Genomic DNA, 13,993 nt, shown 5'->3' with positions numbered 1-13,993 from the left:
AAATATTAAATGAAATTAAAAAACGTGATTTAACAAAGAAAATAATTATTGTTGAAATGGTGACGCTTTCGGTAAGGGGATGTTTAACATTTATGGAAAAAGTCTTTACTACATTACAAGCTGTGTATTTTGCTCTTATTAACTCTTATTAAAGAAAAAGGCTGGTGAGGGAATGACTGTTTATAGCTGCTATAATGTGAGTGATAACAGGAACTTGTCTTGAGGACTTTCCATAACATTGAATGATTACTATAAACTATAAACCATATACCATGTGATAGTGGCTTGTATGATGAGAATCCCATGAAATTAGTATATTATTTTATGTTGTGTACTGACTGGTGTTTCTATTTTCTCAGTTGCTTTTTGTGCCAGTGCTCTCATCACCTTCATAGTGTCCATCGAGGAACAGATGCCTGAGATGGCCAAATTCCTTGGCTGGGCTTTTTACATCTGCTGTGCTACTCTTGTCTATGCCTCACTGGTGTCTGTGGCATTGGGGTTTGTAGAAGGCTCTTCCAGTGTTGATCCAGTAAACCCAGAGCGAGGTCAGGGCTCGCCAGTGCCAGCCATATTGCCTTCGACATACTCCTAAATGCTCTGTGTACATAAGTCAAATGGTTTTGTTTTATAAATTAATTACCTTAGTTTGCAGCAAATAGACTGGATTTTTGTGTGTGTTCTACTGTAGTGCGTTACAATAATCTGATAATATATAAAATAGCAAAGAATTTACCAGTGTTATTTATTTTATTTTGGTAGGAAACACACACAGGGTTATACCAATTTCCCCCCAGTGTGGTTTACTGTAATGAAAGTGTAATATTGCCCCCCACTGGAAAGTTGAAGGTAATTATATTTTTCCTATAATATGCATAAGCTTTGGAGACTCAGCAAATATATTTAATCTAGATTCCTTACATTCAACTGTTTAATACATTACATAGTTTTTCAGGTTACATGTAATAATGAATGTTCAACTAGCATGAGCCCAAGAGCAAAAAGTCCATAAAGTCACAAATATTACACAACCCAGTAGCAGTGTGTGTCAACATAATAAACTGGTATAATGCACAAATATATAGAACAGTTTACATTATAACAATTTGGCATGAGACATAAATATGTCCATTAATCAGCTTATGACTAATTTCACATATGTCCAGCCTTTATGACCTTCTTCATGTTGTCAGCATAATCATTACAAATGAGTTGGGCTGAACCTTAAGCCTGAAAAATAGTATATAGACATACCATTAGTAGTACAATATGGAATAACATGCAACTTTAACATGCAAAAGCAATGTTAAAGTTAAAAATTATACAAATACTAAGGGATTACAAATGGAGGATGACAGGAATACATGTTGGAATATATGTTGTTGTTCCATATGGACAGTTAATGTTTAACATCTGGTCTATTTAGGACCAATGTATGTCACAGTTTTGCCGGTTTTCTTCAGGGTTTCCAGCAGTACTTCTGTGTCTTTGTCCGACTCAATGAAGACCTTCTTGTTAGGAAGATCAATGTCAAACTTGACATCTGTTGATGGGGGGGGGGGGGGGGAGAACACATTTATGGCAAATGCATATGTTCAGAATTAAACTGTATTACGTATACTGTTACATTAATTGCTGCCGTGCTGCCATCTGGCCAACGCTATAGAGTACTGAGCACTAAAACAAGAGCAACTTTTCCCCCATATGCCATCGCCCTCATGAACAGTTATCTGCCTCCTGTAGATAGACTCTTATTTGCAACCGTACATTCACTGCTATTATTTTATTACCTGTACATACTCCTACCTTCTGTACATTGCATTACCCCTTACAGCACAGCACCATGCCATGTCCATTCTGTCTTAAGCTTATTGTGTCATATATATATATATATATATATATATATATATATATATATAAATAAAATTATGCAATTGTCTGAGGCACATGCAAAGAAATGCTGTAGAGCAAAGATGCATTCAAACATAATGAAATTAAATGTTTCTACATTTAAAAAAAAAAATACTATAGCGAGCAGTACACAGAAATAAATGAAACAAAGTCGATATTTGGTATGTCAAACATTTGCTTAAAAAAATGTTATTAGTAGTCTCCGGTACAATTAGTAGTCTCTGGTACAGGATATCTTATAGCTGTTAAGTTTTATTGACCATCTTGCAGAACCAGCCACAGTTCTTCTGGAGACTTTGATTGTTGCACTTGTTTCTTATTTTTGCAGCAAAAGCCAGCAGCCTTAATTGTGTTTTTGTCTGAAAAGTGGCCTCTTATGTAATATACTTCTTTCTTTACTGACATACAAACTGACATTTTTCTATAAAATTTAATGTTGTGCTGGAAATCTGACTCGATAATATATGTCATAAAATAAAAATCTATAACAAAGTTTGTACTGAAAAAATAGGATGCCTAAAACTTTTGCAATACTGTATGAGTGTGTGTATATATATATATATATATATATATATATATATATATATATATATATATATATATATATATACATATATACACACACACACACACACACACACACAATCACTTATTTAATTCTTATTATATGAGTTACTGTCATATTTGTATACATGTTGTAGGCTTGCTGCAATAGTCGGTGCTCCCAGTGTTACACAGTGTTCTGGCGCACACTGATTACATCACTTGCCCACCGCGGGACCACCCCCACCTTTGTTTTGCCTTTTTATAGTAATAAAAATCATTTAGTTCAGTTACAGAATGGGCACCACAGTTAAAAACTGAATGTATCTGCTCAATTCAGCATGAGCCTAATGAGTCACAGCACAGATCAGCAGGAGTCAGATTTCATTTATCACGTGACAAGAGTGAGGCGAGCTGACTGACAAGACGATGGCGGAAGATTTATTTTCAAAAGTTCTATGTTTAATATAAGCAAGTTTGTTTAATATAAGCAAGTCTTTGTACTGTTTTGTAGTTGGTGTGTTTTCCATTAAGAATAATAATGAACCCACCATTCAAGCAATTGCCTCAAATTCGAAAGTGAAAGGGCTGCACAGGAATTCATAAACAGGGGAAAACCATGCCCCGCCCCTGGCCCCACCCTGCAGGTCATACCGGTATTGTCACACGTCCATTAATTGGTGGGAAAATTTCCTCACTGTCACATCCCTAATATGTTGACATATTTGTGTATGCACTGGAAGCTTCACTTACCAACTCAAATTTCTTGTGTGTATGATTACTCTTGGCAATAATGCCCTCTTATTGTGAACTTCACTGAAGTAAAAAAATACTCTTACAGATAAAAAGGGCTGCATCTCAAAGTCATTTACATGGAATGTAAATAATTTGTTAATAGTTAAGGTGCTTCTAATATGGCTATGTAACGTGCATTAGCAAGTTAGAACAATTGTACTGATACTGTGGATACAATAAACATAATTAGTTTAAGGTAGTTAGGCCGAAGTCTTATTTGGCAAAAAAAAAAAAAAAAGTAAAATACATCACATTAGCCTATGTTGCGTTAACGTACCTATTTTTTTAAGGACGCGAGTTACTGCACCAGAGCATCCCTCACAGGTCATATCAACATAAAACTCGTGGGTCTGTGAAGAAAAAGAAGAAAAGATGAGTCCACTAGAAGAGGTGAAATACTGAGTCGACTTCAACAAACTGAAGTTACCTATAAACTGCTCATAGTAGCTAGCTGGTCTAAATGATCTAAACACAGAATTCAAATTAACTATTGGTCTTCAAACCAATAGCAAACCCATCGGCTTTGGTAAACTCACTATTCAAAGACCAAATACATACTTACAGTCATGATCCGATCAGCGTTAAGTCGATATGCCGCTGAAACACACAAATGAATAACAAACTCGGGCACTTTGAGCTGACTGTAGACGTGTGACTTTAGGGACAATCGATAAATTCCCGGAACTTTTCTAAAGTGTTTATGAACATACACTTGATTTGGTTAAAGGAATATTATGCTTATTGTTTGAACAGTAATTTCATATTCTCAGCACAGGCATAAATCCGTAGATTTATTTATATTAATATGTACCTTTCTATAATTATGTCAACCTTTATTCGGTTTGAAAAAAACTATATACTTTAATGGAAACACTGTATTCCTACTTGAACAAACACGTGACCAGTGACGTTCAACGCCGCGTTTTCGGGGACACAACCACGTGGTTGCTTTGAACTGGTTTAAAGCAACACAAACCACAGAAGATTGAATTAGTGATATAAAAGTATTTTGTTGTTATATAAACAGAAAAGAAACGAGAGCGTTCTGAAGTTTTGGGGAAGAAACTCATAATCCACTAAATAAACATGTATGTGCATAAGATATTAATATATTAATAATTTTACTGACAAAATCAACAAGCACAATCAAATCCTCATACTGCATTTTATTCACTTAAACTCACGCTTTTCATCTATTCATTCAGAAATAAGAGATGGACTAGAGCTGGTTAAATAAAGATGTATTAGTTATTTGTGTGTGTGTGTGTGTGTGTGTGTGTGTTTGTCAGTAGGTTCACTATACATAGATGCATTCAATGCTAGAAATGTCATATTAGGGTATTGTTTTTACTATATACAGCATTACACAGTTGCCTTTCATTGTTCATTGTCCAAAACCAACTGCAGCCTCCACGGTATGCAGTAGATTATTATCTGCGCTTCAGCCCTTTAACCACCAGATGTCACTAGTTTGCACACTCTCGAAAAAGCTTCGACTAATAATGAATTATTTTCCGAAACAGTCCGGAGTTCCAATGCTTCACAAAGCGTCAGTTTGCCATCGCTGCTTTATTAATCGATTCGACTTTTCCACGCAGATAAAAAAAGGCCCCATCGCAAGCAGATTGAGGTCGCTGTACGCTGACACACTGATATATTTTACACAGACGCTCCCTGGAAGTTGTACCAGCTGACTGAGCAGATCACGTGACTGGACACAGTCACGCTACTAGCAGGAAACAACCTAACCGGGAACAGGCTTGTTGTGGAGTGAAATGATCAGAAGTCAGGGTTTTGTTAACACAATGTCCAGTTATTGTACATGTATATATTTTTGCATAATATTTTAAGCTACTTAAGTGATAATATTTGACCGCTGCTGGTCTCGACCTTGTGGTAAGTCTGATATAATAAATGCAGTTCACACAGTAAGATCCAGCCTGTGTTCACTGATTGTGCTGAAATGACTGAGAAAATGGTGAACTGAAATATATGCCAGTAAAACGCGTTTTTTAATGGAAAGGATAAGTGTTATAATGATCACATCGATTATATGTGACTCAGTATTATGAGAATATAATCTAGAATATGTTTCACATTTAAACTCTATATGATAGATGATTTGAAGCTCATGTGAACTTGAACTATATTCAGGTAAATGATGTTCCTAATGTTTTCTTGTGAAACGTGTTATTGTGCTGTTTATTAATGGTAAATAAAGCACTAATTGCCTCATTCCTTGAATGAGTAACAGTAGTTTCTTCATAGGACATAAACCTGGAAGCCTAGGAAGAAACTGCATCTCAGCAAACCACTGCTTAGTAAGCAGTCAACAGTTTCTCCTTGTGCTATATGAAACCAGTACTTCTCATACTGACTGACTCAAGAAATTCACACATTAAAGTCCATAAATGAAGTTATGTCTAATAAAGAGGAGTAACACAGGGAAAAAGTATTGAAAATTCTAAGAGAACTTTATTTAATACTTAGTGGAGAAGCCTTTGTTTGTAATGACAGCTTCAAGACACTCCCTGTATGAAGAAATTAATCAGCTGCAGTATTCAGGTGTGATTTTGGCCCATTCTTCTAAACATATTGTCTTTAAATCTTGTTCAATTGAATGTGATGTGCACTGCCATTTCTTCTCCAGACATGGTGTGTAGTATGACAGCCAAAAAGGTTTTTTGTTTTTTTTTTGTCAATTTTGCTCTTGTCTCACCAGACTACACTCTCCCATTATTTCCCCACTATATCATAGGCTTGTCCAAATGAGTTATAGCAAACTTTAAACGGAGTGGAGTGCATTGCCTGTTGTTTCCTCTGTGACAATGGCACGTGCTGCCTACAAGGGTTAGGGTTAGGGTCACTAAAGATTACCTGAAATTAGCTTGACACCCCTTGTATAGAGTATTGATCAAATTTTTTTTTTTTTTTTTTTTTTAAAGTGGGATTTGTAGTGCTGTAAGAAGCATCCGAATAATTGAAATATGACTTGACATGAAGCCACAGTCATATGTATATTATTATTTACTGTTATTTTGGAGATTTTTGCTTTTTTTTTTTGTATTTAAATCCAATTTGATTCAGCAACTGTGATACGCTATGCACATAATTGTTTTCATCTAGTTCAAAGTTAGAACCGGATAAATAAAATAAATCATTCCTACATGTTCTTGCATTTCTCAGACACCGTGGTTTCAGTGTTGTCTTTTGTCCTTTGAGCAAATTTTGCGTGCACTGAAGCTCAACTGAGGCAACCGGCACTGTGTCTGTGTAGCAGATGGGTTAATAAAAATAATAATATTTGATTTGTCTTTGATCTTAGTGACACTGCATGCAGGATCTCCATAGTGAAGCTTCAGAGTGCTGAGTCAGTTTATAGCAAACACAGCCAAGCAGCACAGCCATGGCTTCAGATATCAACTATCAGGACGGTAACTGAATTTAATGTGCATTAGGAGCCTGTTTTTCGCAAGCCTGCTCATTTTAATCATATGATGATTTTAGGTGTTTGGAGTGTACTTGGGTTTTTTGTTTTTCCTCTTCTTACTGGTTATAAGAATGTCTTTATTCACAGGTTATTTGTGACTGTTTTGTGCTTTGGTGTGTTTATTAGGGGATTTATTTCAAACCTAATTTAATTGAGAATGTGCTTTTTTATTTTTGTCTCTAGAAAACATAAAATGTGTACAACCATATGTGCACATCATGATATTTATTATTAGTTATGCATTTTTGTATACCTGACACAGGACCAGTGTTTTCCCAAATAAACGAGAGCCCAGAAGATAATGATGATGATGAACCCATCCACCCGAACAGTCCTTCCCGCAGGCAGAGCGAGTACGAGCGAATTGGGGGCAGAGCTGGATCCTCGTAAGACTCTTTTTTTACATTTGTTATTCTTGTGTGAACAGGTAGATGATGTTTCATGGTGTTCTATTTATCATCTTTGCAGTTTCTTACAGATATTAATTCATTTACTGAAAGGAAACATCGGTACAGGACTGCTCGGCTTGCCTCTAGCTGTGAAGAACGCAGGGCTCGTGGTAGGATACAGCAAATCATTTCAACTCTATTACATTAATATGCATTTTCAGCTGTTACCTCTGCTCTGCAGTTTGCATGTGTTTGATTGTGCTACATTGTAAACTCTGTAAACTTTCAGCCATGTACATTCTATTGAAAAGACCGAATTTATGTGCAACTTGTTAAAATAACCAATGCATAACCGTTTCAAATGATATTTCATTCATCTCTTTAAATTGTTCTTGGCAGTTGGGCCCTCTGAGTCTGCTGGTGATGGGCATTGTGGCTGTACATTGCATGCACATCCTTGTGAACTGTTCGCATCATCTAAGCACAAAGTAAGAGTGCATCCTGGCCAAAATGGGTGCTTACTGTTTATTAGTTGCCCGTGGAACTTGTTTATTAAGTCAAATTACACATATTAACACTTGCACATTAATGTGCTGATTTGAGACAGTTTTTAGGTTAAAATAAGCAAAATGTAAACATAATAAAAATAGTAGCTATAACTAAACTTATACGTCAGAATGTGAAACATATTGTCCTGGCTTGTTCAAAAGACAGGAGAGAGAAAGGAAAAGTCAAGTCTAGACAAATCACTGTTTAATACATGGTCACATGAATCACTTGTGCAGTGGTCAGCAGTTTTCTGTATAGAATCTCCTTGGGCTATGTGAAAATTGTACTACACATACGAGAGTGAAAAATACTCAGCTAGAATAGAAACACTGCATAACATGATTTTAGGTGCAAGCAAATCTAAAGCTTTGTCATGTTCACTTTAATTTGTGTAGTTTGATCATTTAGGTAAAGTATTATTTAACTAAAGAGAAGACACATGATTACTGGAGGGATCAAATTTAGTAGAGTGTCAGAATCATTAGGAATGTATGAAGCCTCACTGTCAGTGCTGATAATGGACTGAAACACTGAACCAGTAGTGAATCGGATATGGCTTATTTGATTTTACTGACGATTATATGCCATGAATTGAGCTTTGTGCTTAGTGCAGTGTGCCTAGAGGCTTAATAAATATAATGACAGGTAATTTGACTTTGATCTCGGTGGATATGGATGCAGGATCTCCGCAGTGAAGCTGCAGAACCCTAAAGCAGTTTGTGGTAAACACAGTAAAGCAGAACAGTTAGCTCAAGGAAAAACTCTATCTGTGAAACTAAAATGTAAGCGATTAGACGTAAAGGGTGCAAAGCAGCGTCTGACCTATTCCCATCACTTACATTTATAGTCATAGCTTCTCACTCTACTATTTGACAAAGTTCAATCATGTGTATTTAGAACTATGGACAATTGCATCTAGCTAAATTCGATGAAAACCGAAGCAGCTTAGTATGGCAAAAAACACAATCATACATAGTTATTCATAGATTTGCATAACTACAAAACTACGTTTTCTGAAAAATTCATTCTTAGCTATTTTGAATTTTTTGCTGACTGTTTGCTGATATTACTTTTGTACTTGTCATTTGTTCAAGTTCAACAGGTTTGACTGAAATATCTAAAACATCTGTGCTTAGGGACATTTACCCAAATCCTCAAATTAACAGAAAGTTTGACTTGCTGTTTCTTTTTTTTTAGGTTAGGAAAGCCATTTCTGTCCTATGGAGAGGCAGTGGAATATGGGATGGAGAATGTGTCTTGGTTAAGAAGGCATTCTATATGGGGAAGGTGATTGTGCGGTTATTTTATATTTGAAAGATGATACATGATTGAAAATATGTGATGGTGTTGTATATCCTCTAATCTTCTATTTGGTTCTTTTGTGTTGCTGTAAAGTAGTTTCAAAATCATATGCACCTTAAAGGAATAGTTTGGTGAAAAGTCAAATATGCACAATTTCCCGCTTAGCCAAATTGTAGTGGATCAGCTAAGACATGTATGGACATGATTGGTATCCAGTACTTTGGTTTTGCACTTGATCTATGAGGGTAAGAAGTAATAGAAGTCTATCTCAGCGAAAACCTTTCTATAACTACATGCCCAGATCTTTTCCTGTTCGTACTTGCTTAAAACAGTGTGTGTGTGCATGGTGCAATGTAATGGCCTGGTGTCTTACTGAAGATGAATGAATGATTGAATGTTTAAAGTGAAACTAAGTTATCAGAAACATAACATTCAGCATTTTTAAATACAGTTCTACTACCATACTGTGCTAATAAATAAATAAATATAAATAAGGTGATTCAAGTGTCCAAGATGGCTGCCCTATAACAGTATAGCATTTATCACAACACAATGGGGCTCTATTGTGCAGGAATGTCAGCGGGAGAAGGCGGGAACTGGTTTTAAAAAATAATCACCACTACTTCTGGTACACCGTGAGAATGATAATTATTATCAAGACACTGCAAAAGTATCCTGTGGATGCATGCTAATGTTAGTAGTTTGGTACTGATCTTGCAAAAGTTTAGCAGACATATCACATGACTTTTATATAGCAGACTTATAACTTTTAACAGACTGCCTGAGCACTTGTCCTAAACCACATCGATATCATGTGATATTGAAGACTCTTACTAATTTTCCTGCTTGTTTTATATTATTAAGTATTAAAAATGTGGATCATGGCTAAATTAGCTAAAAATACATTTGAATTGTTTCTGTGTTGCTAGACGTCTGGTAAATTTGTTCCTGATCATCACTCAGCTGGGCTTCTGCTGCGTGTACTTTGTATTCCTGAGTGACAATTTTAAACAGGTCAGTAGTCAGTCAGTAGACATGCCTCAGTCAGTACTCATGCTGTTGCTGTGTGTGTGTGTGGGGGGGGGGGGGGGGGGGGGGTGTCTGATTTCTTGTTTTTGTGTATATCACATTCTAAATAGTTTTACATCTTCAATGAAATACAACATAAAATAAAGGCAACCTGGGTAAACACACAATACAGTTTTTATTATTATTTTCTTTTATTGAAGCAAAAAAAGTTATCCAACACCTATCACCCATGAGAAAAAACGAATGGCCCCTTAAACTTATAATCTGGTTGTGCCACCTTTAGAAGCAATAACTGCAACCACACGCTTCCGATAAGTGGAGATCAGTCTTTCACTTACTTCTAGGACTAGGATTTACTCCTATGCTTTGGATCATTGTCTTGCTGCATAATCCAGTTGCATTTGAGTTTCAACTTACAGACTGAAGACTGGACATTCTCCTTTAGGATTTTCTGGTAGAGAGCTGAATTCATGTTTCCCTCAATTACTGCAGGTTTCCCAGATTTATGTATTTCAATCACCCTCTTCATCATCATTTCTGGAATTTCTTTCAATTTTGGCATGGTGTGTTACTAGGTAAGACCTTTTAAACAACTTCATGCTGTTGAATAAGTTCTATTTAAATGTTGATTTGATTGAACAGAGTTTGCAGTAATCAGGTCATTTTAATAGATTTGGGGTATTAGTAACTATGGGGGAAAATACATTTGCACACAGGCCCAGTTGGTGTTGAATTACTTTTTTGCTTCAAAAAATAACGTTTTCATTTAAAAACTGTATTTTGTGTTTACACAGGTTGCCTTTGTTTTATTTTGGATTTTGTTTTCTGAAACAATTTAGTATGAGATACACAAAAACAGAAGAAATCAGCAAATACTTTTTCACAGCACTGTATTACATTTATTAAACAGTATGGAGTTTGACCCAATATCAAGAATATACTGTATGTTGGGTCTCTTTGCTTATTATGTTGTTGCGATTTTCCTTACCACCAGAGGGCACTGGAGCTGTTTGTTGGTATTCTTGTTTTTGTCAAAGAATTAGGCTAGTCAGTAATGTACTTGCACAACACTGTGGTTCCTGTATCCACCCAGAATACAGCTGTTTCTCGGTAGCAAACACTGAGAAACACAATAAGTGTGTGAACACAATTCAATTATTGTCATATGAACAAAAATATTATATTACATACTGGCCTATAAAAATAAGTTTTCCTGCAAAATGTGTAAAACCTGTCAGTATATAGGTGTATATACTTCTGTGACTGGATTTATTTAAATGAATTACTTTTAGACGCACACCTTCAGAAATTCACATTAAGTCATGTTTTGGTCAGGTAATTGAGGCAGCCAATGGGACCACAATGAACTGCAACACTAATGAGACGGCAGTGATTGTTCCCAGCTTTGACTCTCGCATCTACATGGTTATCTTCCTCCCCTTCATCATTGCTCTGGTGTTTACTCGCAACCTTAAGTTCCTGACCCCTTTCTCTTTCATGGCCAACGTGGTCATGTCTGCCAGCTTGGTGCTCATCTATTACTACTGCCTAACGGTATATATACACACACACATACACACTCTGATGTGCTTTCAAGGTTGTAATAGTGATGTACAAATGCACCAGTTATTAGCATCCTTTCATAAGCTTTGAGATGCTTTTCCTATTTATTTATAGTGAATAAGAATTAGTTCAATGTTTTTTCACTATAAAAGCCCAAAATATTATATCATAACTTTTATACTACTTGAATTACTTAAGCATTATTCTCATCAGTTCAAGTTTAATGAAATGTTATTATTATTATTATTATTTTTTTTACAGTTTCTACTGTGATTTTATTTTTTTCTTTAATAATTTTTCATGTTTGTTTTATAATACATCTAGGTGCCTTGATTTAAAAATTAGTTTTGGAAGGAATAAAACATGACGGGACATGATGTTCTATCGGCGCTGAGGTTGAATATTTTCCAATAACAGCATGTCCCGAAGTGTGTTATTCTGTTAAACAGCAGCAATTTGCCAATGATGACAATTAGAAACGTATTAATGAACGACACATCATGTTTTTTTTTTTTAACTGTTTATACTTACATTTAATGTCGTGGTACATTGTGGAAGTTACTTACATTATAACATGTATGTATGCTATATAAATGGTCATTTTGTCACCAGCCCTTCTTCATTTTCTTTAATATAACTATTAAGACAAAAAAATGCAGCTTGTCTTGTTATTGAGAAACCACAAAAAGTGCAAAGCTCTCTGTGATGAAAACTTTCCCATGGTGGAAAACGTACTGACCTTACAAAGTGTACAAAATGTTAAAGCTTCACAATATCAACAACTGTACACTTTTCTTTGTTAAATAATATGTTCTTATTATTTTATTATTAGCCTTAGATTTTATGGATACAAGTCCATTTGAATGAGCTGTTAATGAGCGATAATGTAAACCTGTGATTTGAATTGCAGCCGGCACTGTTGTCAGAGCTGCTGTTATAGAAAATTAATCAACACCCTCTGAAGAATCAAAGTTGAGAATTCAATGGCGCTGTAGTATCATTAAGCAATATCGCACTAGCAAGAGAGCAATTATACCGAATATCAGCATGGCTGTGAGTGGGCGTAAGCACGAAGCTGAAGTCTGAGTGCCGTAGCTAATCAGTATAACCGCACGATTGCGAGTGCAATGTTGCTTTTACACAACAGTTCTCTAAACAAGAAATTAATATCCAGTAAGTTACATTTCAGACACAGTATGCCCAAATGTTTTGTTTATTTTTAGTGGATATACTTGATCCCAAAGAAGCTGCCCTCACTTTATAGCTTGCTAGTTAGCCCATGTTGATTTTGTACATTCCTGTTAAAGGTGCTTCCAGGTGAAATTGGCATCCCTTCTTCCTTTTTCATCTTCATCTGACGTTGTTTGCCTTGTCTGCTGATAATGTCACTAGCGCTGCTGTAATAACGGTTTTGAACTAGGAAGTGGAAATTTTACGAGCAGAGTGATGCACACAGTGAAACCTAGTTTCACAATAACTATAAAATATCTAGTAGTGAGTGTGCTTAGGTCAATTCTCTCCGGACACACTTCTTCTCTTTCTTGAGTGATTGATATGGATGAAAAGGCAAGTGCAAGCAACAGCTCCTTGAGAGGTATTTCACTTTAATCTGCATTGGATTTGCAATGGTGCAAGCAGTTTTGCAGCACAGACATTTTCTCCCTTATTGAGATTCAAAGGCAGTACACACCTCGTCCTCCTCCTCTTCCTCCCCCTCCCTGCAACATGCCGCAACACACCACTGACCTTTTCTCCTTGTTAGGTATTCAAGTGGCTCAGAGGTGAAGATTTGACACTAGCAGGTGACAAAGAAAAGACCATAATTACATGGACCTAGCTTGAGAGAATACTTTATTGATCCCCAAGGGGAAATTTGCTGAAAATTGGGGGTGAAAAAAGCGACTCTATTGTTCTTCAAAAAGGAGAATCATACATGCATCCTTATGCATTCTTTTAGCTGATAAGCTCTAAATGGGCGAATAAGTCTCACAGTTTATTGGATAAAAATTAATCATTTAAATTCCACAATGTGCCCCATTTCACTGCCTTTCAGTTGTCGATTGAAGATTTCTTTTTCTCAGTGCTATCTTTCTGCCAGCTTGTGACACTTCTCATGGGGTTACTAGTGAGCTACCCTGAATCTAGCATTGATTTATTTGCTTGAAAATTGTCTTTACTCAGAACCCACTCTTATTTTGTTTTCATGCAGAACAATGTACTATTCACATGCTTATCTGACTAGCTTTTTCAATATGCTTTGTTGTTGTTTTTTCCTCCTCAGCATATTCCACACCCTATTAACCTTCCATTGGTTGGAAAACCTGGTGACTACCCTTTATTCTTTGGAACTGCTATATTTGCCTTTGAAGGAATCGGTGTAGTGAGTTGTTTTTTTTGTTTTTTTTTACACCATTTTACAGCT

General features: G+C 35.9%; 2 protein-coding genes across 3 annotated transcripts in view; one reads left to right on the top strand and one right to left on the bottom strand.

Annotated features, from left to right (window-relative positions):
- Positions 1–889: 889 nt before the first annotated feature.
- On the bottom strand, positions 890–3,922 carry atox1 (antioxidant 1 copper chaperone). Its single transcript, XM_053631587.1, has 3 exons — positions 3,812–3,922; positions 3,527–3,599; positions 890–1,543 (listed from the first exon to the last, which is right to left on the bottom strand). The coding sequence occupies exons 1-3, from the start codon at positions 3,815–3,817 to the stop codon at positions 1,419–1,421; spliced, it is 204 nt and encodes a 67-aa protein (XP_053487562.1). The 5' UTR covers positions 3,818–3,922; the 3' UTR covers positions 890–1,418.
- A 288-nt stretch (positions 3,923–4,210) lies between these two features.
- slc36a1 (solute carrier family 36 member 1) overlaps positions 4,211–13,993 on the top strand; it is a 33,206-nt gene continuing 23,423 nt past the window's right edge. The window contains exons 1-9 of one of the 2 annotated variants that reach the window (XM_053630984.1): positions 4,211–5,145; positions 6,575–6,683; positions 7,002–7,125; positions 7,208–7,298; positions 7,528–7,616; positions 8,875–8,964; positions 9,909–9,993; positions 11,344–11,562; positions 13,853–13,895. In XM_053630984.1, the coding sequence (XP_053486959.1) occupies positions 6,656–6,683; positions 7,002–7,125; positions 7,208–7,298; positions 7,528–7,616; positions 8,875–8,964; positions 9,909–9,993; positions 11,344–11,562; positions 13,853–13,895 (769 nt within the window). In that variant the 5' untranslated portion in view covers positions 4,211–5,145; positions 6,575–6,655. Of the gene's footprint in view, positions 5,146–6,574; positions 6,684–7,001; positions 7,126–7,207; positions 7,299–7,527; positions 7,617–8,874; positions 8,965–9,908; positions 9,994–11,343; positions 11,563–13,852; positions 13,952–13,993 lie in introns of both variants that reach the window. The other variant, XM_053630982.1, reaches the window with a different exon arrangement.

Source organism: Ictalurus furcatus, chromosome 8 (assembly GCF_023375685.1).
Source record: "Ictalurus furcatus strain D&B chromosome 8, Billie_1.0, whole genome shotgun sequence".
In the NCBI taxonomy this organism is placed as follows: Eukaryota; Metazoa; Chordata; class Actinopteri; order Siluriformes; family Ictaluridae; genus Ictalurus; species Ictalurus furcatus.
This window is presented reverse-complemented; position numbering and strand designations above follow the sequence as displayed.

Bases quoted from the DNA above. Each gene is read 5' to 3' on its own strand.
- atox1 (XM_053631587.1), bottom strand. The intron at 1,544-3,526 runs GTACGTTAACGC...CCCCATCAACAG, and splicing joins TCGCGTCCTTAAAAAAATAG to ATGTCAAGTTTGACATTGAT.